Here is a 24679-nt window from a genome sequence, read left to right as displayed (position 1 = left end):
CAGTAGACTATAGCGTTAATTATTTTTTTGAAATGTGTAAAATGACAAAACATGGTTCACAAAATGGTTTACAATATTTTGAATAAAATCAACAACTAAATTTCACAATGGTGAATTCATGTTTACAAACAGATGTTGTACAAACTTTAAGAAGCCCTAACAGATTCAAGTACACACAAACTCATGAAATCACACATTTTAGAAGTATTACGGCGACCAATTTATAAAATATTCCTATACTCCAGCACAATGCGTTTACTTGGCACCAAAATTGTATCTCGCATTAATTGTTTTTACTCAGATTTTTAAACGTGAGAACAGCAATAACGAAGATGGCAGCATTAAAAAAAAGAGTGTCTGCTAAGTTTATTTCCCTCAGAATGACCCCCAAGCAATACTGGTAGAAAAAATTATTAAAGAAAGGTAAAAAAATTAATTCATACTGAGTCAGAATCTCATAGAGAGAAAAGCCAGAACTTGAGTTACTTCATCCACGATACATTGTTTTCCTTATGAAACTTGGTGATTTGGTCAATTAGTCGGGGATTACTCATATGTATCACTGGATTTTAGGAAAGAGAAATTTCCTGGGCTCACACAATTAGGGATTATTTTGCATACCATTTAATCATAAGTGCTAAACTGGAACATTCCTCTGCATGATATGAGGAAATCATAAAAATAGACACACTGATCCATGCTATGAAATGATGTTACTCATATGTATACAAATTTTTCAGGATATAGTCAGAAAGCTAACTATAAATGGGTGCACCCTGCAAAATTTGGAGTAGCAAAAGTAATCACACCAATTACAGTATATATTTTGCATATGAAGTATATATGTAGTACGAAGTCTATATGAAGTATATATAAGTAACATATATGATGCCCATATGTCCCTGAAATACATAGGTATACATAGATTTAATTACAACAACTGTGTATTTGTAATATACACATATTCCTAATAATGCATTCTGTAAAAATCGCAAGCACAATTATGCTGCTGAAGTACTCAATTTTTTTAAAATATCCAATCAATGAGACATCATGCAATCAGTGCTCTATTGCCTATTTTCTTTGAATTCAAATTGCGGGCAGTAAGGGTCAGAGTTAATTCCAAGGCATTAATTTAAGCATGTGATAGGGTTTGACTGTGACTTATTTTTTAATTAAAAATTCACATTAACACAAGATGGGAAGAGCATATACACAAAAGAAATATAAAAACAGGCATTATGAAGGACCAACCTTTTTCCAGACATTGAAAAGATATCAATTACAAAAAGATTCATAATGGAAAAGTTTTTCAAGAAAAATAAAGATGGACAACCATTAATTTTCAGCAAAAAGCTTCTGGAATTAGGATCAGGAAGACTTATAATTTTATAAATGTTTATGGTAATGCAACCAAAAGCCAACAGACTCGAGAAACAGGATGAAAACACTCCATCAAATAAGAGAAACCATGCTTAGATCAAACACATCCCTGAAAAAGCAAAAAGTAGCAGATATTTAGAGGGTCAAACTGGCTACCCTTAATGGTATTAAACCTAATAACTTGGACAAATAATGAAAGCAACAAATCTCTGAAATCTAATACTTTTCATAATTCAATCAAGCAATGCCATATAAAACCAAATGAGGCAAAATATTTCTCAGAAAGTGAAGAGAATCAGCAAAAATACCAGCACAGTTTCACAAGGTTTTGAACCAACAAAAAAATAGAAACGAGAAGACTGTTAAAATGACAAGCGCAGTGGGAATTTGTGGCCTCCAATTTCACACACAGGATTCCAAAAGATAACACCGTTTCTCAGAATATTTCTCTAATACTTTTGTAGGATCCCATTCTTGTCTTTTGCAGATAACTGAAATATGTGTAGGTAATAAAGACAAAAACATACAGAAAGTGGCGCACAGAAACTATAGAGAATCCTTACAATAAAATAAAACGATACTTACAACTTAAACCTAAAATACCCTTGCCATCATGTGGTTTTGAAAAAGTTGAAATATGAAAACCTCATAAGGGTCACAAGAAGAAACATTCATGGGAAACTGAAGAAAAACACCAAAAAATGTAATGTGCAATCTTTTAACATGACACAATATCATTATTTACATTGGTCAGAAAGGTCTCAAAATGGTTTTTGCCACTGCCCATAAAAAGTATAATCGTATTCAACGCTAGTAACAAGTGGAATGTTAGAGATTCACTTTCACAAAAACTAAATGCAATCCCATTCACCATCCCCTTCCCTCTCGCCATAGATCGAATATCTTACCAATGCCCACATAAGACATTAAAAAGAAGAATAATATTCAAAACATGATATAGCTCATGTTATGTATGTGAATCATAGCAAAAGATTCCCGTGCATGGAAACCACTGAAATGGTGTGGATTACACTCTTCTTTTAAGGTGCTCTTTTCTATTGCCAAGGTTTCCTATGACACAAGGCAACTGGTAGTGAGTGTTCTACCAGTTCATGCCAACATCCAATTGATAAGAAGCCAATGTTCATTGAAATGCAGTACATCTTTTGAATCATATCATGCAAACAATCTGCGAGATAACAAAAATTAAGTCACTAATCGGGTTTTAAAATATTTCTTTAACATGAAACATGGCATTTTTCTATGAACACATGAGGATTTTTTTCAGTAAGAATATTTTATCATATTTATATTACTCACTTGTACGTCACAATTTTATACTCATTTAAGTGCAAGTACCCTGAGGGTTATTTAAAGTGATATTGTATGTATGTAATAGAAATATAATCACTACCTCATCAGTTAAACAAAGCTAAGAGCAGAGCAGAAGTTATTCCCTACAACAGGCCATGATTCATTATAAAAATTTACAAAGTGTGAAAGAATCATTGACAACAGTTTCATGACAAGGCCATTAATCCAAAGTGGACAACTCTAATTCTTAGGTTAATACTTTATAAAAAGTTGGCCATATAAGACAAGAAAATAAATACATCCAAATGTTATTCGAAATGCTTATATACAAGATCTTTAAAAATCCCTGAAAAGGGAAGGCTTGGATATACATATCTACATTTATTTCGCATGGGACAAAAACTGCTATAAATACATCCATCCCATAGCTTTCAAAAATGGCTGACTCAGTTGCACAATGCAATCTACGACTACTTGCTAGCTTAATTTAATGCCATTTGACATTTCTTTTCGGAATGATTGGGGGCAGCCGTGCATCAATTCCTTTTTCTTTTTCTCATCACTTGAATCCCCAGTGTCACATCCTGAATCATCAACCTCTTGACCTTCCAACGTCTTGCACTTCTTCTGCTCAATACTGCTGTTCGGTACTACTCCATCCTTAACTACATTTTGTACACCTTCCCTTTCCACACCAGGAGATAAAATGCCATCGCAAGATTTACTTGAAGTTACTGTCTCTACACCCAATGCAGATATATCACCATTCATCTCCCCATTCATGCAGGTATTATCAATTGAATGATTATCAGTTGAAGTCATAGCACAATGTTTCCTGAGACGAGTAGGCTTACATACATCATTCTGAGTTGGCACTGTAATGGAGCTGTCCCCAGCTCCCTGGAACACCTTGGTGCTTCTTTCTTCTACTGTCCTCAGAATGCACTGCATCAGTCTTTGGAAGAAGTTTGGAAAGCCATCATAGCCTATGGGAACAAGAGATATTTGAAAGAACAAGTATATGAGAGTAAGAGCAAAAATTGACCAGGGGTGTGATTTATTCATTTCTACTGCACCGCCATCTAGATTGTCACCGGGATCGCTCAGTAGCCAAAAAAACAATTGATACATAGACAAAGGGCATTGAGGCATGGCAACATTTTGAACACTCCGAGTAGTTTTAAAATGTCAAGTTCAGTCTTTTATTGGCAAGAGGAATCAAAGTAGCTGACATCTGGTGGCCAATATGAGAAATGAGACAGAGGTGATTGGCCGGTTTGTTTACTCAAGCTTCAGCCGGGCAGTGGACAAAACGGGCGTGTTTTTTCCAATTTTGTGAAGCGAATACTGATGTATTTCTCATTTGTGAATAATGGATGAAGTAATTTTCTCCATATCCCACATTTTGGAGTTCAATAAAGAGGCCCTTCATTGAGGGCTATGAAGTGAAATGCTGTAATCGCACATTGGAAGTTGTTGTGGTTGAAGCAGTTGAAGCACTGGATTATTTGGTTCTTATACTGATGGGATTCTACCAACAAACAAGCGATACTAATGGCATGTCATGTGATATACACGCTTTTTGGAAGAAAATTGGCACTTCTTTTCCCATTTTCTTGTATCATGCTTGTCGATTTTATTAACCATCTATCACAATAGATAATTATTAAAATCATCAAACAATAAGGTAGGCAAATCCACACAAAAGGCATCTGCCCTCAGGAAGCTAATATCTTTTGTTTTACGGTTGTAAATAGTGATCCAACCTGTATCACTTCCCTTCACTGACTTAATAATTAACAACCACCCTTTGTCCTGTTTCTCCTGTTCTACTTTTGATTCCCTATACCAGACTATCTTGCTATTAATGTAAGAATAAAAATTTAAAGCTTCATAAACAAGTTCTTTTACTTAGCCTACATTAAATATACATATGCATGGCGTTCATGGTACTTCAGCATAGTACCACTGCATGCTCGGTTTGGAATACTAATATGAATTATTTCTTGCTCCCAGCCACTTCACATTATTCTCAGTTGTCACGATTCTAATTATTTCCCCAAACCTAACTTTCCTGGCTTACTGGATAGCTGAAAATTCATTGATAGTTATTACAAATCTGATCAACCTTTCTTCTTCCTGTATCCCTTCCTCTGGCACTCCTATACTTACGCGAACATCTTTTGAGTAGGCATTAAAAAATATATTGACATTGTCAGGACCTTCATATATTTCTGTAAGACCCATTATAATTTTTTCTTAAGTGAACTAGCAAACTCTAGCCCATTCTCAAGATATGCTCCCACTTCTTTCTCAAATTAGGGGTTTTGGGGAATGTATATAGAGAGATAGCTTTTGCCTCACACTGGTTGGTGCAATTATAAACACCGCACATTTTGTTGCTCATGAACTTCTCCTTCTATGTTTTTTCCATCATAATTGTATTGATACTCGGCTAGTGTTGGCTGGCTATCGTTTCACACGAATAAACATACTAGTGCAACCAATCACCTCTATTCGGCCATGACACCTAATTTAGTGCTGCCACCTGGATTCCTTTACAGATGCCAATAGGGAAAAACAAATTCATGAAAACAAGGTGAACATGAATGAGCAAGTGAGAAGGGTGTATATCAAAACAATAATGTCATTTTCAGAAAAAACTGGCTTGCCAGCCAAGTAAATTTGAATTTTTATTGGTGGCAGCATATGCTTCTTCGCTAATCTGTTCCCATGCGGCGCTTTTATTGTATGCATGCCCCATATGTGCATCGGACAACTCTCCCAGGCCGGACTGTAGTGTAAGGGTTTTTTGTATAGCAATTGCGATGGTATAAATATTTTACTTAATGTACAAAATCTTCAGTTCCTCCAAAAAAATAACCCTGGGCAGTTTACATACATACGATAAAAGCACGATATTCATACACGAAAAGCAGTGAATTTGCGATACGATAATCTTTTGAGTAAGCCGCCAAATGTATACAAAAAATTGCCTCATGCATAGCAGAACTTTTCTCCTTCACTCTCTTTTGTGGTATTTACTTATTAGATTAGTGCCTAATTAAAAAGTGCATTGAAGATACCCAGTGAGAAATGGATCGTCGAATCTACGTCGAATCTCCGTCGATTCGACGACTATAGATCGATATATGGTCGACGTCGATTTTATTTGTTCAATCGACGATTTTTCGACGTGTTATTCTCATTGGTCAGCGGGGTCAGCGTGTTGATTGGCTGAGGGGAGGACTTAGTGTTGTAGTTTTAATGTCTTAAAAATAACGGTGAGACGCTATTACAACATATGTGTCTTAAATAAGAAATATAAAATTAAATAATTATTTTATTTATCCATAAACATTTGTTTTAATCTCCTAGAACAATCTTTGATTCCTTTTAATTCTGTAACTTGACCGGAAGCGCATGGCGTTGAAGCGTGAACGCATCCTCAACAGTCTCGCTGGTATTTTGATCCATGTTTTGATCTTTGGTCTCTGTTGATATAACAAGCCGGATTTAACAACAACCGTAAACCTGAAACCTGTGTCGGTTGCTGTCGGTGTTTGGTTCGCAATTTGTGTTGTGCATGAGGAGGAAATGATGCAGAGCAACTGTGAAACTCATGTAAGTATTTTATTGCTATGTAAATAAGGTGAAGTTTCAGTTCTTAGTGTCATTACTGTTCGTGAACATACCTATGTACGATCATGTCCCTGTTATTGGGCTTAGACGAAATGGGGTAAGTAATTCATTCGCTCTTGTTAATATCAAGCCCTGGGTACACGATACATTAACTCGTACGTGTTCATGTCGAAGTTAATGCAAGGATGCATGAACCAAATAGAGCAGGATCATTTACTTGTTCACGCATTCATGCGTTCTTGCTAGTTAGTGTGGATACAAGGTGAATTTTCGCATTCATTTATTGACTCGCACAGGTTAATGTATGGTGTACACCTTTACGCAAGGTTAGTCGGTCGGCTTGAATCCGTGCATTTCTTGTTCAGTTCGCCGTGTAGTGAACATATATGACGGAATTACCAACCTTGCTTTTAATGCATATTTGTTTGGTCGATATTTTGCTGAATCTTTGAGTATATTTGTGAACTTGAGTGATGTGATATTCACCGTTTTATGTACACAGTATAGCGGCTCCCCAGTCTAATGAAGCATTAAATGTTGTAAATAATATTGCATTTGTATTTTTCCTGCAAAGATGACCACCTAAGTCAGTTTCAAACGCGATGCCCCCTTAGACTAAGGAGCCCCTAAACTTTTCAATTACCATAATAGGTTGTATTTTCTCTTGTCGTTGTTCAGTACCGAAGAAATGTCCGTAGGAGAGCGAGGCGGAGAGCTGAACGAGCGCTCCGAACTCTTGATCAAGTTAAAGCCTTAAGAGAACAGTTGCTGCTTCATCGTGGGTGTGATTCAAGTGATAGTGATAGTAGTAGTGGTAATTTTGAGGGTGAGATAAGTGATCAGAGTGAACATGTCACTCAGTCACGGAACAATGTGGAGGTTGTGGCAGAGGTTGATAACATGGATAGATTTCAAGAGAGGGTAATGCTGCACAATGCTGCTGAGGTTTCGGAGTCAAGCGAAGATAATGGTGGAAGTGGGGAAGAAATCCTTGATGACCCAACTGACATGAATGACGAAGAGAAGGAAGCATATGTGATACAGTCTATACGAGAATGGGCCAGGAGTGGTGGTGTTCTGTCAATGAGGAAAGTGGATGACTTACTTGGACGGCTTTCACAAGTTTTCCATAAAATGCCAAAGTCCTATAAAACTTTGCTTTCCACAGCCGAAAGGACTGGCATATTAGTTACGGAAGACTTTAAATTATGGTACAAAGGCATTAAGGCAAACCTCAGTAAGATGGATTTAGATGAATATTTCCGGGTGAATGGCAAAATTGAAATTGACTGTGGTATAGATGGCTTGCCATTGCACAAAAATAAGGAATCGAAATTGAAGTTCTGGCCTATCCTTGGCAGATTAGTAGGTTCTCTTGACAGCCCATTCATTATTGCTATTTATTGTGGTGCTACTGATCCTAAAGATATTGATATCTTTTTGGGTGATTTTGTCCTTGAATTACAAGATCTCATGAGCAACGGATATGGATACAAAGGCGTGGAGTATCCGTTTTCTGTCTGTGATTTCATACTAGATGCTCCAGCAAGATCTTTGGTGAAGTGTTGCATTGGCCACAGTGGATACTCTGCTTGTGAAAAGTGTACAGTACTTGGGAAATATTCTGTGGATCGGATGAACTTTGCTTGTGCTGGTCCAGACTGCACTTTGCGCACTGATGACTCCTTTGCCAACAGAGAAGACTTGAATCACCACTGTGGCCACTCACCCTTAGAGTTAGTAGGAATTGGCATGGTATCCCAGTTTCGGCTTGACTCTATGCACCTCTTGTACAAGGGTGCGTTTCTGAGGTTTCTTGAAGCATTGCTGACTTGGGAAGGCCCATGGAATCCTGATATTGATAGTCGGAAGGCAATGACTAATAAGTTGGTAAGCTGGGTGGACTCATGCCCAAGAGATTTCAATAGGAAACCACGAAGAATTGATGACTATTCAAAATATAAGGCAACAGAATTACGACGTTTGCTCCTTTATGATGGAGCTGTTGCTTTCCAAGAGTTGGATAACAGTGTGTACTGTTTGTATCTTTTGTTGCATTGTGCAGTGTACATCCTTGGTAGTTCCTTTCTGAGACCATTGTATCTTGGTAAGGCTGAGGAATTCTTGAAGCATTTTGTAACTTATTCTGCTGAGCTATTTGGAGAAAATTTTGTGAGTTACAATATCCATTCTTTGACTCATCTGGCAGATGAATGCAGGCTTCGTGGAAATGTGGATGACTTTAGTGCATTTGTGTTTGAGAATTTCCTCAAAAGTATCAAGGAAACACTAAGGTCTGGGTATCTACCATTAGAGCAAATTGTTAAACGCGATTCAGAGAGAGTGGACATGGTGAAACCTGTTTTGGTTTCGCAAGAAAACAAAGTTGAATTGTTTGACCCTTGCAGGGATCCGAATGATCAGGAACTTGGTCGTCGGTTCAACAGAATTTGTGTGAACAACATCACTTTTAAGGTTGGTGGAAGAGACTCCTGCTTCATGACAACAGAGGGTACAGTGGTGTTATTGCAGAAAATAGTAAAGAGAGATCCTGATGTCATCTTGTTCTTAGGGAAACAATTCACTCAGTACGAAGATCTGTATAAGTACCCACTTAGATCATCTCGTCTTGGGATCCAGAAAGTTTCTGCACTGAGCGACAGCTGTGAAGTGTTCCCCATTAATGATGTCTTTGGGAAGTGCTGGCTTTTAAAAACTGGAAATTATTTTGCTTCACTTCCTCTCCTTCACAGTGCACCATTGTTCCATTAAGTTTTCACTTATTCATTGTTTCACTTCTTTTGTAGTTTATAGTTTTGCGTCAGTGTATTGTATCTATCATTTTTAAATTATTGCTTACAATTTCAATATTTAAATTGGATTTTGTGTCATTGTTTAACTAAATTATATCTTGGTTTTGTTTACCATTTTTGTTCAGTATTATTTTATTTGTGCACTATTTGAACATTTACTTGCTTACCAAATTATTAGCCATTGCCTTCCGACTATCAATATCATATGTGCATTAGGGTACTTGAAAGTAGTCACTGAAAGAGATTTTTCATCCTCATTTCTTATCAGGTAACTAGTACATCAATGAGAGTACATATTTATTTAATCATTATTTTGTGATTGCTAATATTTTTTCAATCATCTATTTCAGTTTGTTCTGCTGCAGTTTTCTCTGCCAGATGAAAAAAATCCATCTGACACAAGGGAAGTACTAGAAGTAGGGAGCAAAAGTTGGCTGCGAGTTAATCTCGAGTCAAATGAACTCGAATGCTTTTGGCCTGCGGAAGATCTGGAACCCCATCAGCTGAGGGCTTTAGTCACAAAGCATGCCAAACCAGATAGTAGTTGGACTGTTCATGTTTGTGAAGTGGTCAAAAGTTACGGTAAGCCACTACCTTAAGGGAATGCACATGTTCTGTTATAACTCTGTTAGATAACTTGGTCATCTTTTCCCATTTTATTTTAGGTGACTACCTCTCTGCTCATTTAGGGTTGAAGAATCGTTTGGATGATTCAAGTTATGAAACCCAAATTGACCTTGGAAAGGGCAAAAGAAATCGTCTTAAGCGAGCCATAGACTCTTCTGATGAGGAAAGAGATATGGGAAAAAAACGACTTTCCGGAAGAACTTTCAAGAATGCCACCTCAGATTTGCCAAAGCCTCCCATAATTTTTGGTGACGAAAATCTTCCTGGCCCATCTTTCCATGGGAAATCCCATTCCTCGGGAGTGCATAGGAAGAGGGTCGATATTAAGAGCAAAGCACTAAAGTCTAGAAAGGACAAAGGTACGAAGGCCAATAGCCTGACTGAGCTGAAGGAAATTTTGGCTCAAAAGAAGATAAGTTTGACTCTCCAGGACAATGTGCAAGGAGGTGGTACCAGGAGTGATACACCTTCATTGCCTGATGCAGAGGTCACCACATTCAGCCCAGAAGATATTTCCATCCCTCAATTTCCTTCTCAAAGTAATGGGATATTACTTGAAGATGTAATTTCTGGAAGGGTTCCCCACAGCCAGGAAGAGTTTTTCAACTTTTCTTTCTGTGATGTTCCCTCACTAATTGTAAGTCCTGAGAGGACATCGTCTCCAAAGCAAGACTCAGCAAAGCAAGGGAAGTCATGCGATGCATCCTTGATCCAAGTTCCCTCTTCATCCAGGAATGTCCTCACTAGTCAAGTTTCCCCAAATCGTACGTTCATTTCTTGATATTTTCAGATGCTCTTGTGTTGTGATGCATGTTTTGTTTTATTAATCCTATTAATGTCTTTCTCTCTCTCAGGTGATGACTTTCAAAGATCAGTTTTACTTGCTTTGCGGGAGATTAATGTAAAACTAGAGGTTTTGGCTGCAAATCAGGCTAGGTTGAGCCTTCACCTTTTGCCTAGTGATAAGATCATAACGAGACCATCAGGGATACCACCCCTTCCTGTCCATACAGAGGTGGATCTTCGGAAGGTGGAGGCATTTTTGATGGAATCTGATGAGAGAGTCTCTGACCTGGTAAGTGTCATGAACATTTATATCTTGTGCATTTAAAAATGCAAGTTGTGCTCCCCCTAATTCTTCTTTCATTTTCTTCTGTATTTGTAGTCCATGTACCTAAGTGTACATGTTTCCAGCAATAAAGACCAGGAGTACAAAAGTGCTATCAAAGTTATGGTTCATGTAATGGGGAATTCTCTGGCAAAAGAGTACAGCTTCAAAGGGCAACGGGGGAAAAACAGTTTCTCTGATTTGAAGCTGTGGACTGGTGTCAAAGGTGAGCTTGTATCTTTTCTTTTTAGACAATTAACACTTAATGTTTTTATATCAAGATTTGAACAATTAACACAAGCAACGAAGCATAAATTTGATGGCCTATAAATATGATATCTCCTACTTCATGACATTGTTTGAGCATGACTTAAAACAATTTTAAGAACACTGAAAAGCATAATTTTTTATTCAAAGCAGCATAAGGTATTATAGGTGTTAATACTGCATAAAGAGACACAAAAGACATTTTGTAGCTTAATTCAGGCTTGCATGTGTGGAAAATTAGCAAGAAATACATTTTTATTTAATTTGTTGTCCTTGAAGTTGGTGTTAGGGTTACAAAGCATTTTGCAGTCAGTGTTATGTTGAATGCTAATGTTGTACTTTTAATGTAATACAAGTTATGTATGTAAACCTTATATGTATTCCACTATACATAAAGGGTATGAATTGTGATTTTTAAAAGTCCTGAACAGGTCAAAATTTGGAATGTAAAGGGTAGAAACAGGGCATAAATTTGAACTTACGGGATTTTAAACTTAGTGTAATGTTGTGCATATGAAGTGTTGCCTCATGTGAAGTGTTTGTATCACTATTTTTATTTTGCTGTTATATTTGTCTAAACTGAGTCTTTTCCTCACAGGAGCCATTCTTTGCAAATTAGACACTGATCTAGCTGAGAGTGAAAGAGCAGTGAAATCTTGGTTGAAGGATGCTGCGTATAGGTCTCAGTTGGATGGATATGTTACTTCCAAGAAAATTCAGCAAGGCACATCAACTCGTCATCAGCCACAGGAATCACCAAAAAATATCTAAATTTTCATTGTGTTCATACTTGCGTTGACTTACAAGGCTTTGGATTAACTACCCCTAATGCGTCTTTTCACTGCCGTAGAATGCGGTGAATAGGCTTACTTTTAAAATTTCTTGTGCTCTAACTTATAGACTTTGTAAAAACATCGCAGTGAATTCAATGCCATTTTGTGCCTCTTGCCCTATATTTCTGATTCATTACCTTAGGCATCTTAATGTTGTTATTGGTGAGATGTAATTATGGTTTTAGTGATCTGATCCAATTGGTCCACACAACGGGGTGCATAGACTCTTACACAATTTCCACTTGCAGATTATATCCTCCTTTAACTTCCAGATACAAAAATTGTATAGTAAGTACCCATTAACAAAGTAACTCAGTGGTATGATCAAATGGGTAGCCCCATTCCGAACAAATTGTAATTCTGTCTAAAATAACTTTCTCCCCATCTGGGGACAAAACTTGATGAATAGACTCAGGAAATAATGAACTGAAAACATTGATTAGAATGTGTAGATGAATTTTACCTTGTTTTTAATATGAATGGTGCATTGTTTATTGTTAACAAAGGCCCAAATTCGTTGAATTGATTTAAATTTTGTTATTGATTTTCAAAACGGTATCTATTGATGCTAAAATACAACTTTGAAAAATTACGGAACTTGCTGTCATCACTCCTAATGGGTTAGGTCAATGGGAAAGTAATGTTGCACTCATTGTACTTTCTTCAGATGCAAAAATTGTGTAGTAAGTACCCATTAACGAAGTAACTCAGTGGTATGATCAAATGGGTAGCCCCATTCCAAACAAATTGTAATTCTGTCTAAAATAACTTTCTCCCCATCTGGGGACAAAACTTGATGAATGGACTCAGGAAATAATGAACTGAAAACATTGATTAGAATGTGTAGATGAATTTTACCTTGTTTTTAATATGAATGGTGCATTGTTTATGGTTAACAAAGACCCAAATTCATTGAAATGATTTAAATTTGTTATTGATTTTCAAAATGGTATCTATTGATGCTAAAATACAACTTTGAAAAATTACGGAACTTGCTGTCATCACTCCTAGTGGGTTAGGTCAATGGGAAAGTAATGTTGCACTCATTGTACTTTCTTCAGATGCAAAAATTGTGTAGTAAGTACCCATTAACGAAGTAACTCAGTGGTACGATCAAATGGGTAGCCCCATTCCAAACAAATTGTTATTCTGTCTAAAATAACTTTCTCCACATCTGGGGATAAAACTGTTTGACCACACTCAGGTTTCATGATGGAAATGTTGTCTTAAGACCGAGCGAGGAATATTTCTTTCAGGGGGTGCACTAAAAATACTTAACCCTGGTTTCACAGCTTCCACTGCCTGATTGATCACTTTGGGAGTCCTTTTTTTTATTTTTCTTTACTTTTTATGTTTACCTCTCGGATCACGTTTTCAAAATCAAGGCATAATGATGGGTAAGCCGATTCGACCCACTTCAAATGAGTTAAGCCACTATCTTGCGGTAATTGGCTGCTACTTTTCACCTAATGAGTTTAAAATTATCTAACAATAGGAGTGGGAGGGAAAATAACCATCTATATAAGAGTGAAAATTACAACGACATCACCTCAACAGTTCTCGAACATGTATGCAAAGTTTTCTGGTATTTTGGAATAGCTGTTTGTGTTGACGAGTGCTGTGATCAATCTCACACTAAAAGGGTTGCCAGTCTAAGAAACTTCAATGGATGAATTGGGCCACAAAATCCACCTCCGTTGAAACCTGTTGATATTTTTAATGTATTTGAATTCATTGGAGGTTTTTTGAGCCTATACAGTTATCTTGAAAAGCGAGTCAACTCACCCTGTGTAGCCTGTTCACCCCAATTTACGGTATTGTGTTTGCATACTGAAGAAGAATTTTCAGCTGCAATGTCACGTGAGATATCAATAAAATCTGTATTCAACTCACTAATTGTTTTTTTACTTGATGAAATTATGTGATCTTTAATTTGAATGTTTCCAGTAAGTGTTTCTTGAGTTTCAGTGGGGTTGGATTTCTGCTGCACTCTGTAAATGTTCGATTCGACGAACATAGAAGAAATATCCCGGTGGAGGACTCAAGGAACCTTCACGCAGCAGGTACGCCGCACCTAATCTTTCCTCTTTAGGCATAGTGTTATGCCTAACATTATTTGGTGGTGATTTAGACCCACCTGTTTGAACTGTCAATGTTACATTCATTCCTCGCTCATTTTTGTTACCTGTAGTTTTGATCAGGGCAGACTTAACACCTTCAAAGAAACGGAGTTTCATCAGTATTTTCAAGTTGGTTCAAAAGATATTCATTATTTTTTTGAAGTTCGATTGCGTATATCAGTTAAACTGTTAGTTTTTCGCAGTAAACTCAGAACAGAGACATTCGGCGCCGTATAGAGAATTTATTGTGCGCGACAAACTTTGCTAGCTCTAAATCCTGTTTTTGATATTTAAAATCCTTCTGAAACGTAATGAGCTTTTGGATTCGTATTAATCATCGAAAAAGGCATGCCATTCCGTCGCTTAGTAAAGACAAGCTTCACTACGTCTTCCATACTTCGGAAGCGGTCTGCTTTTGGACCACTATATGACAGGTAGGATTAGCTTCCCCTATTTAATGTGTTCAAGATTTCCATTTTCACACATTTGCCACGTACGCCGGACCTTCTATTTGCGTCCAAGTTCTAACTTCTTTCCTACGTGGTATATATATATGTATGTATATATACAAGCTTGGCTTTGTGACTACGTTTACCTCATTTCGATACCTTTATACTCGCGTCATAGATGCCAACGCCTCACATTTTTTTCTCAAGGATTTCTGATTATTATTGAAGATGAATACGACGGACTTAAGATTACAAATAACCATTATAAATTTATTTCAGCCTTCATTTGTTTAGACTTAACGTGCTCGATTGAAATACGTCGTTGGCGCAGAAATAGATGCTCTTTAATAGCCGAAAAGATTTATATTTCCGTAATTATTAGTAGGAATCGCAGGTAAAAAGACGATATCTCGTCGAAAACACGTCGATGGCTTCGACGTCGAAAACACGTCGATGGCGTCGACGTCGAAAACACGTCGATTTTCGGACCATATAGACATCGATCGATGAGTTACCATCGACGTTTTATCGATGAGTACTTCGACGTCGAATCGACGGAGATTCGACGATCCATTTCTCACTGGGATAGACTGGTGGAGCAAACTAAAATTTGATTTCATCTAGGAAAAATTCCACTTGAATAAGAGAAAATTGATCCAAGAATTATTAGAAAATGGTAGGTTTATATGAAAAATGTATAAATTTCCTAGATCTATCAAAGCCTACCTAGGCAAATACATATTAACTATAGAAATAAAAATGGAAAACAATTGCTCATTTATGGAGTCGATTTCCATCAAGTTACTTTCCACCAAATTAAATTTCTGTGATAAAAGTTTTAACAATAACTTGGCCAAAGCTAAAAATCATAATTTATACTTTTTTCTAATTCTCATTTCATGCCAGGTGATAGTTTTAAAATAAATTTGAAGCTAAGCTTAGATACATCTATTATAAGCAAGCTACAGCTTTTAATTATACATTGTTGTTCTCATTCTGATATGGTTGTAGTTACTATCTGTGATTAAAAATCAACTTTTTTTTGACTATGAGGTTCAAAAAGGTCTATTTATATATTTCATTTGAGCACAAATATTACAAGAAAAATCGGTTGATAGCCAAAAAATGAATTGCTTCAGGAACCATATGACAGAAATTATTGAAGCTCAAATTGGGCATCAAAATTTTCTTTAGCCTAAATTATTTTGGATATACACTTCCTTGCAATTCCAGTATTTTAAGTGATTCCAATGTAATCCACAGAAAACTATCGCTGGAAATAGAATATTGAGCAGGTAATTGCAATACTGCATTGAAAATATAAAATCGATTTCTCTGAGGTTTAAAGATGGCTTAAAAATATAGTTTTACTCTGCTTTGAACTCTGAGGACTTTTTCCTATAAATGGAGGAGGAAACATAGGCCATGACACATTACAAATATAGCTAAAGGCAAGGGGGACTGAAGCAAGGCTGGATGACATTGAAAAGGTAGTTATAATGCACTCCACGGTCAACTGCCCAAATGGTTACAAATGTAGGAGTTAAATTTCAACAAAAAAAATAATCGCTTAAGAATTCAATGACTATTCGATACCCTCTAGATATCATACTAGCTTCTGTGCAGTTTTTAACACCAGAAAAATTTCCACACTGTGTATGCAGCACCCTATTATCTGCCACCAAAATTTGATCCACAGAACCTTAGGTCAGTAACATGATAGTTTACCCACTGCACCACTGCAACAATTACACTCTCACGCAGTTTCAATTCCCAACAAGCCGGCTGTGTTCAAAGATAACAGTAATGACAACAGTAAACTCAACTAGTAGAGATGTGGGCAAAAGCATACTTTGGAAAATATGATGAAGAACTCATAGTTAGGTCTTTTATGCAGTGTCATACTGTGACACATAGGATTGAATTTCCCTGGTACCAGTGGTATGTAGTTTAAAAATTCCTGGTCGTATGAGTGCATTATGAGGATGATATTTTAGAAGATGGACACCTTCAAGTGGTTTCTGAGTTGGTCGCATTCAAATGCCAATAAGCCCCATGTTGATTCTATTATGCATTGGCACAATAAAGGCATTGGGACTATGCAAAACATTTTCATTGTGTACAGAACAGTGGCGTAACTAAAGATATGCCTTCGAGGGGGATGGGATGGCGTGGGTGAGCCCCCCCCCCCCCCCCCCTCGAGGGAAAATTTTTGAAAAATGACATGCCTGGAAATAAATTTTACATAATTTTGGCACTAAAGATGTAACTTTAAGCAGATGTGGTTGTTACACGTCAAAACTAGACAAAAGTTATAAAACTTTTTTATTTCTCTGAGGCTTTGGGGAGGGATCTATCCCCTTCCCCCCCATAATTATGCCACTGGTACAGACTACTCCTTATTTACATCATTTGTCATCAAAGGTATATGTACATAAAGGAAGACTAACCTGGGTAAACATTGATGTCAATTATGGCATAACGTCCAGTGCCCAATTCCCATACTAAATCAGCACCGAGTAGCTTCATCCCCAACGTCTCCCTCAGAACTTTCCTCAGGGACTTTATGCAATTACTGTCTGGAGGATAAGGTGTAAGAAGAGGATGCTGATCTGGTAATGACTGGATATCATCGACAGGCAACTTCACAGAATTTCTCTCAAATAACTTCTTCAAATCTTCAGGATCCAATATACTAAGACTTGATGTTGAATCTGCCTTAGATACTTCATGGCTATCAAAGAATATTGTCTCCTGATCTGTAAAACAAATGAATGAAAATGAATTAATTGTGTGTAGGGTACATTCCCCACTCACTTTTGGATGATTTAAAACTCTTGCGAGCCATACATTATGCAAATATAGGTCAATCAGTTCAGAAAATACATCTTCCAGCATATCACAAAAAGCATACTGTTGTATTTATAAATGTAGATTAGACAAAAACAATCAACAAAAACCGAGCAGGCAACTCATTTATAGATGGAAAATAAGAAGAAATTTAGGAACAAAAAAAGCTTCCAAAGAACACTCAGGTCAGGTATTTAAATGATAGGTCTAATTCACTTTTATCTAATTCCAATATAGCTTCATCCACCGACAATTTCAAAATAGGAGTGTTTCATTCCATGACATTTAAATCCACTATACAGAGAATGGCATGAATCATCATGCAAGAAATAAGACATGAAATATGTTTTTAATAAAAAATAGAAAACTAGAAAAAATAGCTTGATTTGTTTTGATTTCATCATCACTGGTCAACAAATCTAGATTGTTCTGTACACCTTCAAATATATTATCCAACCCTGTTTTTCTAGCCTTTCTCACTTTAAGAATATCTAGATTTTTTAAATAATGTGTCGGCGACTCTATCCTGCATTCTGTGGAGAATTCAAGCAGTCTTTCTCCTCTCTCATTTTGGTTTCCTTATCCATATTTTCCACTTATTCTTCCATCATTATGATGTTGTTGATGGCATTTCAATCACCCAGGGTAATGAGATTTTCCTCCATCTCATACCCGCCCAATCACTTTTGAATACTTGATTACATTGGCTATCGTATGTCACCTAGGCAGATTGTTTAAATCTGGAAACACTTTCGAGCATTTCTTGAACTTCAAAGTAAATTTCTGACAGGCTATATCATGTAAAATAACTTAAAACATGGCTACAGCTAATTATTTCAATCTGCCCTACATTTTTTATAAGCAATTCTTTCTCCTATGGTCAAACAGCTAACAACTTCCATAGCTAGATATCTACCGAGGTTGCTTAGAAATTTTTCCAGGTTCACAAAAAACGGAACTATTTATGTATATTAATTCAGCACAAAACAAGGCCTCTTATCTCTAATATTTAATCTATTTTACCTCTGAAGTAAAAAAAATTCAATAATAATGAACAACAAACTACATAACTAAGATGCATAGAAATATCTACTAAGGATATAGAGCTCCATTTTATTTTTAAAACATACCTGATGGATAAAAATTCTTGAGAGATGGCCTTTCAACAATCTCAAATTCATCTCCAACAAAGAAAATCTTATACAGTACAGCATTATGACTCACAAAGGATTGAGCAACACAAGGGGGAAAGCAGTCTTTGACACCTGCTTCATTAAATATAATAGCCATCTGTTGAATTAAAAACAGGAAATAACCATTATTAACCAGAAAATTATTCCATTATGCACTACAATGAAACCTTAAGTATGCCACTGACCTTATGTGCATTCTTTGATCCATGGGCTATAGTAGGCTTACACACTGAAAGGAAAACGGAGAATTAAGAAACATATATTTTCAGTCCTTTTATGACTAAATACTTTGGAAACTAAATACCTAACTACCAAAATATTGATTTCTTAAGGTAATTACAGATTTGGTTTTAAAAAACAAGTCCCTAATCCAGTGTAAAGGGCAATGTTAGTGAATATTTAGCCTGTCCACATGATACGGAAAATAGGTTACCCTAAATATAATTCAAGGTAACCTTATGCCTTGCCATTGGATCGCCTTTATCCTCAACTTTGGCTGAAATTTTTATAAACAATTTTGAATGCAACGTGTTTTAATCCAAATATACACTTTAGACCAAAGAATATTACTGGTTTCTATTATAATGATGATATTTTATGTCTCTGGACTGGCTCGATGCAACATTTAGATAATTTTTTACAGTTCATAAATTCTATTAAAGAAACTATCAACATCACGGCGTAACATGAAGTAATCCTGTAAATACCCAAGATTAAAAATTTCAATTGTTGACCGAAGTCCCAAATTTTCTACACACCGAAAACCAATGTTCACAGACACCATTGTTCCAAATATCATCACAATATGTGCAAACTTGCTGTGTTACAGTGCCTGACAAACAGATTGGTCAAATTTCCTCCATCTGAAGTGTATTTCAAGAAGGTCTTATCGGTGATAAAAACCATTGCCACTCAAAATGGTTTCAAAGATAAGGAGATAGATAGGCTAATATATAAAGATGTCAACTAAAAAAATCAACATGTTTGCTCACCCCTCTATCAAGTATGGGCTCTAGCCCCGAACATTAGGTCAAACTACCCTTTTAAGGGAAAATTTATTGTAAATAAAAAAATGGTCCCTGCTGATAAATAGTTTCTTTTTACAAACCTATGACCTTATGAAAACTATTGTTAAAGTCTAAAGACCGGTAATACTTTTTGGAAAAAATTGGAGTTTCCAAAACCAGACATGCACACCAATTAACATGATTTTGTTCACTCCACTGGGCACAAAAATCTATTTAGTATACATATTTTCACAGTACCACAGAATAAGAAAATGGACTACTCAGAGGCATCATTCCTTGATTTAGTACAGGGTTGACCAAAAAATAAGAACATTCTTTAAAACACCTATGGTATTTCAATATTTTTCACTGATTTTTACACAAGTCGATAAAACTCAAAAAATGCCTTAGTAAATTCCATAATCTATACTTTTATTACAAATACAGTGTTTCATAAAGTTCTTATTCAAAAATAAAAGAGGAATTTATACCATTTTTTAATCGCTAATATAAATTACTTTTTGAGCATTACACTTCCTGCTGCCCCTTAATGATGAAGTTATTTCTGTAACTGGAATCCACCTGCGAAATATTTACACAGGGGGTGATGGGACAATGAAAGCAATAGATCCCTTGCAATATAAAAGTCTAGATCTGGCACCACCAGAACTGATAAAAAAGTAGAACTAACCCATACCTAAAAATATATATACACCAAGTAATTAATCAAATATGACACACCAAAGCAGATTTCAGAGGCTGAAGGAAAATATTGAAAAATTAAAAATATTGAAATAATAAAAAATATATAAATAACAAAACCTCAAGATAGGAGGAAACGGCATTTTATAATAAATAAATATATGGTGAAGTATAGAGGAGAATAGATTTCTGTTAGAGACTATATATTTTCCCATTCAATTCTTACCAAAAGGATAGGTTACACCTGCCTTCTTCAGAGTCTGAATATTTGTCTCCAAATCTAACGATGTCAAGTCAACAAAAGTTGGAATGAATATTTCTGCAATGAAACAATAAAATTACAATAAATGATAGATACGGACAAAAAACTACAAGTCACATGAGTCAAAATGAAGCATAGATACACTAGTGCTCTATTTGACCACTACACATACAATGCCATATGAGTTAAAATGAAATATTTCAGCTTATTTTGCCAATATTTTATGAACAAAGCTATCTAGTATCAATTGAAAAATAAGAGAAATTGCTAAAGAAGATTAAGAAGACAAATCATGTTTTGTATAAACATGGTAGGTATGTAGAAATAAGATCCCATGTTTAGAATTGGAACAAATGTAAGTCTTTTTGACTGAGGAGGAAATTAAAGTACATGTAATGATTCTAGGAGTTATAAACCTTGCTGAAATGCTACTCCGAAAACCATTCCCAAAATTTTTTTTCTGACAAGTAATGGTGCTACATTGTTGCTCAGCAAAAATGAAGGGAGTACAAAAAATGCATTATTTACTCATCCTAATATAATCCAAACCACAGCAACAAGGAATAAAAAGGTTGTGCAGAAAGGTAGTGGGTAAAACAAATGTTGCCCTGCTCAGACTGATCTTGGACTGAACTACTATTGTGTATATATCTTTTGAATTGCAATGCTTTTTCATAGAGTGCTGCATTATTTTTTCTCTTCTTTCATCTAGTCGCTCAAAGGGCTATCAGTTATAAAAAAAGAATGGAGGCATTCAAGACCTGGCTCTGTAGGAGGATGCTGAAGGTAAAATTGACTGGTAGGGTGAGAAACGAATAGGTATATATGTATGAAAATTTAAGAATATGAGAAGAAATGACACTCTCGATCACTGTATGCCAAAGGAGACGGATTGGCTATCCATTGAAACACAGCAGTTACCTGGGAAAAGGAGAAGTCCATAGAGGAATACTTAGGGACACACAAAAAAGAAGAGCCTCGTGGAGATAAAATAACTGGTGCAGGATGGGGAGAAATTAAGCAGCTGCTATCAGGTTGATATTATATGCAAATAGTTATTATTCAAAATACACTTATCTTGCCATTAAAAATTAGGCATGTAATACAAGCATAAAATAAAAACCAAGATCTGGAACACAAACAAGAGTAAAAAAAATAAACAATTTCCACGAATAATCTTTCTTACTGGAAGAAAGCAATGATCATGCTGAAAGTGACGATCTGAACAAAAGAAGTATTTGTGAATACCGAAGGTAATTTCAGCCAAAAAAATTGTTTTAGACCATCAAATAAATGTAAGAAATTCCTAATCTACCCATACCATGCACTTGATCACAAACATTTAATTTTCTTAAGTAAAACCGTATCTTCATAGGTCACCATCACCGTGCCATTTTACAGTAAACATCTAGTTTTACCAAAATGTCAAATTAGCAGCAAATAAATCACTTGTCCTGACTGAGATTTAAATGCGGATCTTACACCTACTAGTCTACCTAACCTACCTAAAACCTACGCAGTTACACCACCAAGTGATCTTTCAAAGTGAAATTCAGTAGGGCTTTACTGAACATGATTCTGCATCTCAAGTCCACAAAATGACACAGGAAACGAGGTCATAGTAAATACACCATAGTTGGAGGAATAAATAAAACTTGGTTGTAGTCTTGGATTCGCTGAGGATGAAAGCAGTATTCATTAAAAAGTGAGTCACAACCTCTGATTTCTGGGGGTGCGTTGACTAGCTCCCCCAAAATCGTGTTTGATGAGGGGGAGACCATTTCCCCCTCTGTGCCCCTATTTTTGCACCTCTGATATGGACTGGCTGAAAGATTTTTCCACGGTGAATTTCATTCTTTGATGCATACTAATTTGCATCCATGTTCCTGACTGCATACCTGTATGTGCAATACCTTTTGATAAGTTATTTGGCTCACAGTCATTTTCTATAAGAGCAATGCATCATAAAAATCCAACAATGATAAAAAGTAATCAATGTTCACTGAGGTGCACAGGTCACCAGTAATATATAATGGTACAGAGATTACAGCAGCAACAAAACAATACTGCCCCCTAAACATGTTTACCAAAGCACGACCCACATGTACCATCATGGGCAGAGTTAACAATCTTTGAGTCTCACTGTCTTTTGATTCTTTCAAAGCATAAAATTTCTCATCAGCCTGAAGAAAGAGATTTCCTATTTAATGTTACACCACCAGACAAATAGCTTGCCATTAACACAATTCACTTTTTATGCCCAGAAGCAGCCACCAGGATATGCAAAGAAAATTGAATGCTAGGGTGAAACTGTTGGGAGAGCTCAAAGCTTCACAAATAAAATGAATGAAACTTGGTTTGTCAATATGGTAGTAGACTCACAGAGTTCCAGATACACCACTACTGATTAACTTCAACTTTATATACAGGCCACCAACACTAAATGACCCCCGCACATTATTTTACCAAAAATCAAGACTAAATACGTCATTATAAAATATTTTTTGACTAATTTAGGCATTCTTTAAGCTTTGTAGACTCACCTTTACTTTCCTGGAGTTTTTCATTCACAATCCTGTAGGTGTGATGACGTTCGAGGAGTTTCCTAACATTTTGCAAAGGGTCGATCACAGCTACTTCAGGATGACAATCAAGATAAGATTCTAGATGCTGTATTATCTTCCTTGCCTAGATATCAAGGAAGTGGGGGATATGGATAATAACAGAGAGTAATACTTGTATGATAAATTTTTTTTTCTTGCAAAAATGATCGCAAAACCAAACAATCTAGCCTTTGAGTACGTGCCATAAATTTTAACTTATTTTTAATCTTCAAGAGTGCAAGAATTATAACTGTAGATTTTCATCATTTTACCTTTAAAATCGTTGGAATTGAAACACTAATTTATGTAACTAACCGACAGTTGCAAAACAACCATTGGGTCATTTCCTCATTTACACTTAAAATTGAAGTGACATACGATGACAATCACTTAACCTCGCTCTACCAAGCCTACAAAACCTCCGTTTTCAACTGGTATATATATTACAATTCCATGCATGAAATCGTACTTAGGTTAATTTACATTGAATGAGAATAATTTCAATGAGATCATTAAATAGGTTGGAGTGTATGGTAATATTTCATGCATAATGCACCCCGGAATTCTGATACAACAAATAGACATATTTCGTAAACTCACTTTGTCATCCCCTAGAACAGCTTTCGCGATGATATCCGTAAGCTTATGAATAATTACAGAAAAAGGTCCTTGATCTTCCAGCGGGCGTAACAGGTCAATCTATTATGATTTAGGAGAAATAGCAAGTCAAATAATTTGAAAACGTTATCATACATTTCAGTCAAGGCAATTGCACATAGGTTTACTCACCTTGACCAACTGGAAGTCATGCTCCCTAAAATAAAAACGCAAAATGAAAACATAATCACTATTTTAAGACGTACCTGTCAACAAAAATGAAAATCGCCAGCTTTAACTCAAGAAAAAAAGACAAGTTTCCACAAAAATTACCTGCAGACATTTCCGAATTCTTTCCAGTTCAGCTTCTGGCTCTTTTTCTCCGACATCCAATATCCTATAACTTTCCGAGGCTTCTCCATTTCTTCGGACACACTCATTTTCGACTACTGACAATGAGACATCGTTGACATGATATGACCTACCGTCCTTGTGTACGCACGAGGAATGAACACAACGGGGTTATACGAAGGCTTTACGATGACTATGACTCACAATTCTTGAAATACGCGATTCGCAGAAGTCAACACAAATGAAATCGCAAGAAATTAATGTTCACTTTTAAATGTTAACCAATTAAATGCTGTGAACATCACACACCCACTTTACGCGCTCCCATATTTGTCCCCGTGATCGACTGCTTTATTTACATATTTTTGCTGAGGGAACACAAGTGCGCTAGATGACGCTTTTAACGCGAAGTGCCAGAGTAAAAGTTACCAAAACCGACACCCCGACACATTGGCGCTGCATGCCATTTTACCATACTGTTCTCCGGGAGAGGAGGAATATTTCGACGGTGGTAGTATTTACTGAATAAAAATCAACCCCTCTCAACTCTTACTCTTA

General features: G+C 36.2%; 1 protein-coding gene across 1 annotated transcript; it reads right to left on the bottom strand.

Annotated features, from left to right (window-relative positions):
• Window positions 1–24679, bottom strand: LOC124153576 (inositol-tetrakisphosphate 1-kinase-like). Its single transcript, XM_046526839.1, has 9 exons — window positions 24104–24679; window positions 23963–23987; window positions 23774–23872; window positions 23114–23258; window positions 20535–20627; window positions 18785–18828; window positions 18537–18696; window positions 17007–17315; window positions 1–3683 (listed from the first exon to the last, which is right to left on the bottom strand). The coding sequence occupies exons 1-9, from the start codon at window positions 24208–24210 to the stop codon at window positions 3175–3177; spliced, it is 1491 nt and encodes a 496-aa protein (XP_046382795.1). The 5' UTR covers window positions 24211–24679; the 3' UTR covers window positions 1–3174.

Source organism: Ischnura elegans, chromosome 2 (genome assembly GCF_921293095.1).
Source record: "Ischnura elegans chromosome 2, ioIscEleg1.1, whole genome shotgun sequence".
NCBI classification, from domain to species: Eukaryota; Metazoa; Arthropoda; class Insecta; order Odonata; family Coenagrionidae; genus Ischnura; species Ischnura elegans.
This window is presented reverse-complemented; position numbering and strand designations above follow the sequence as displayed.

Coding starts and splice junctions, on each gene's coding strand:
- LOC124153576 (XM_046526839.1), bottom strand. CDS start 24,210: ATGAGTGTGTCCGAAGAAATGGAGAAGCCTCGGAAAGTTATAGGATAT. Junction 18,829..20,534: donor AGGTGTAACCTATCCTTTTG/GTAAGAATTGAA, acceptor TTTTCCTTTCAG/TGTGTAAGCCTACTATAGCC. Junction 17,316..18,536: donor CAAGAATTTTTATCCATCAG/GTATGTTTTAAA, acceptor TTTGTTTTACAG/ATCAGGAGACAATATTCTTT.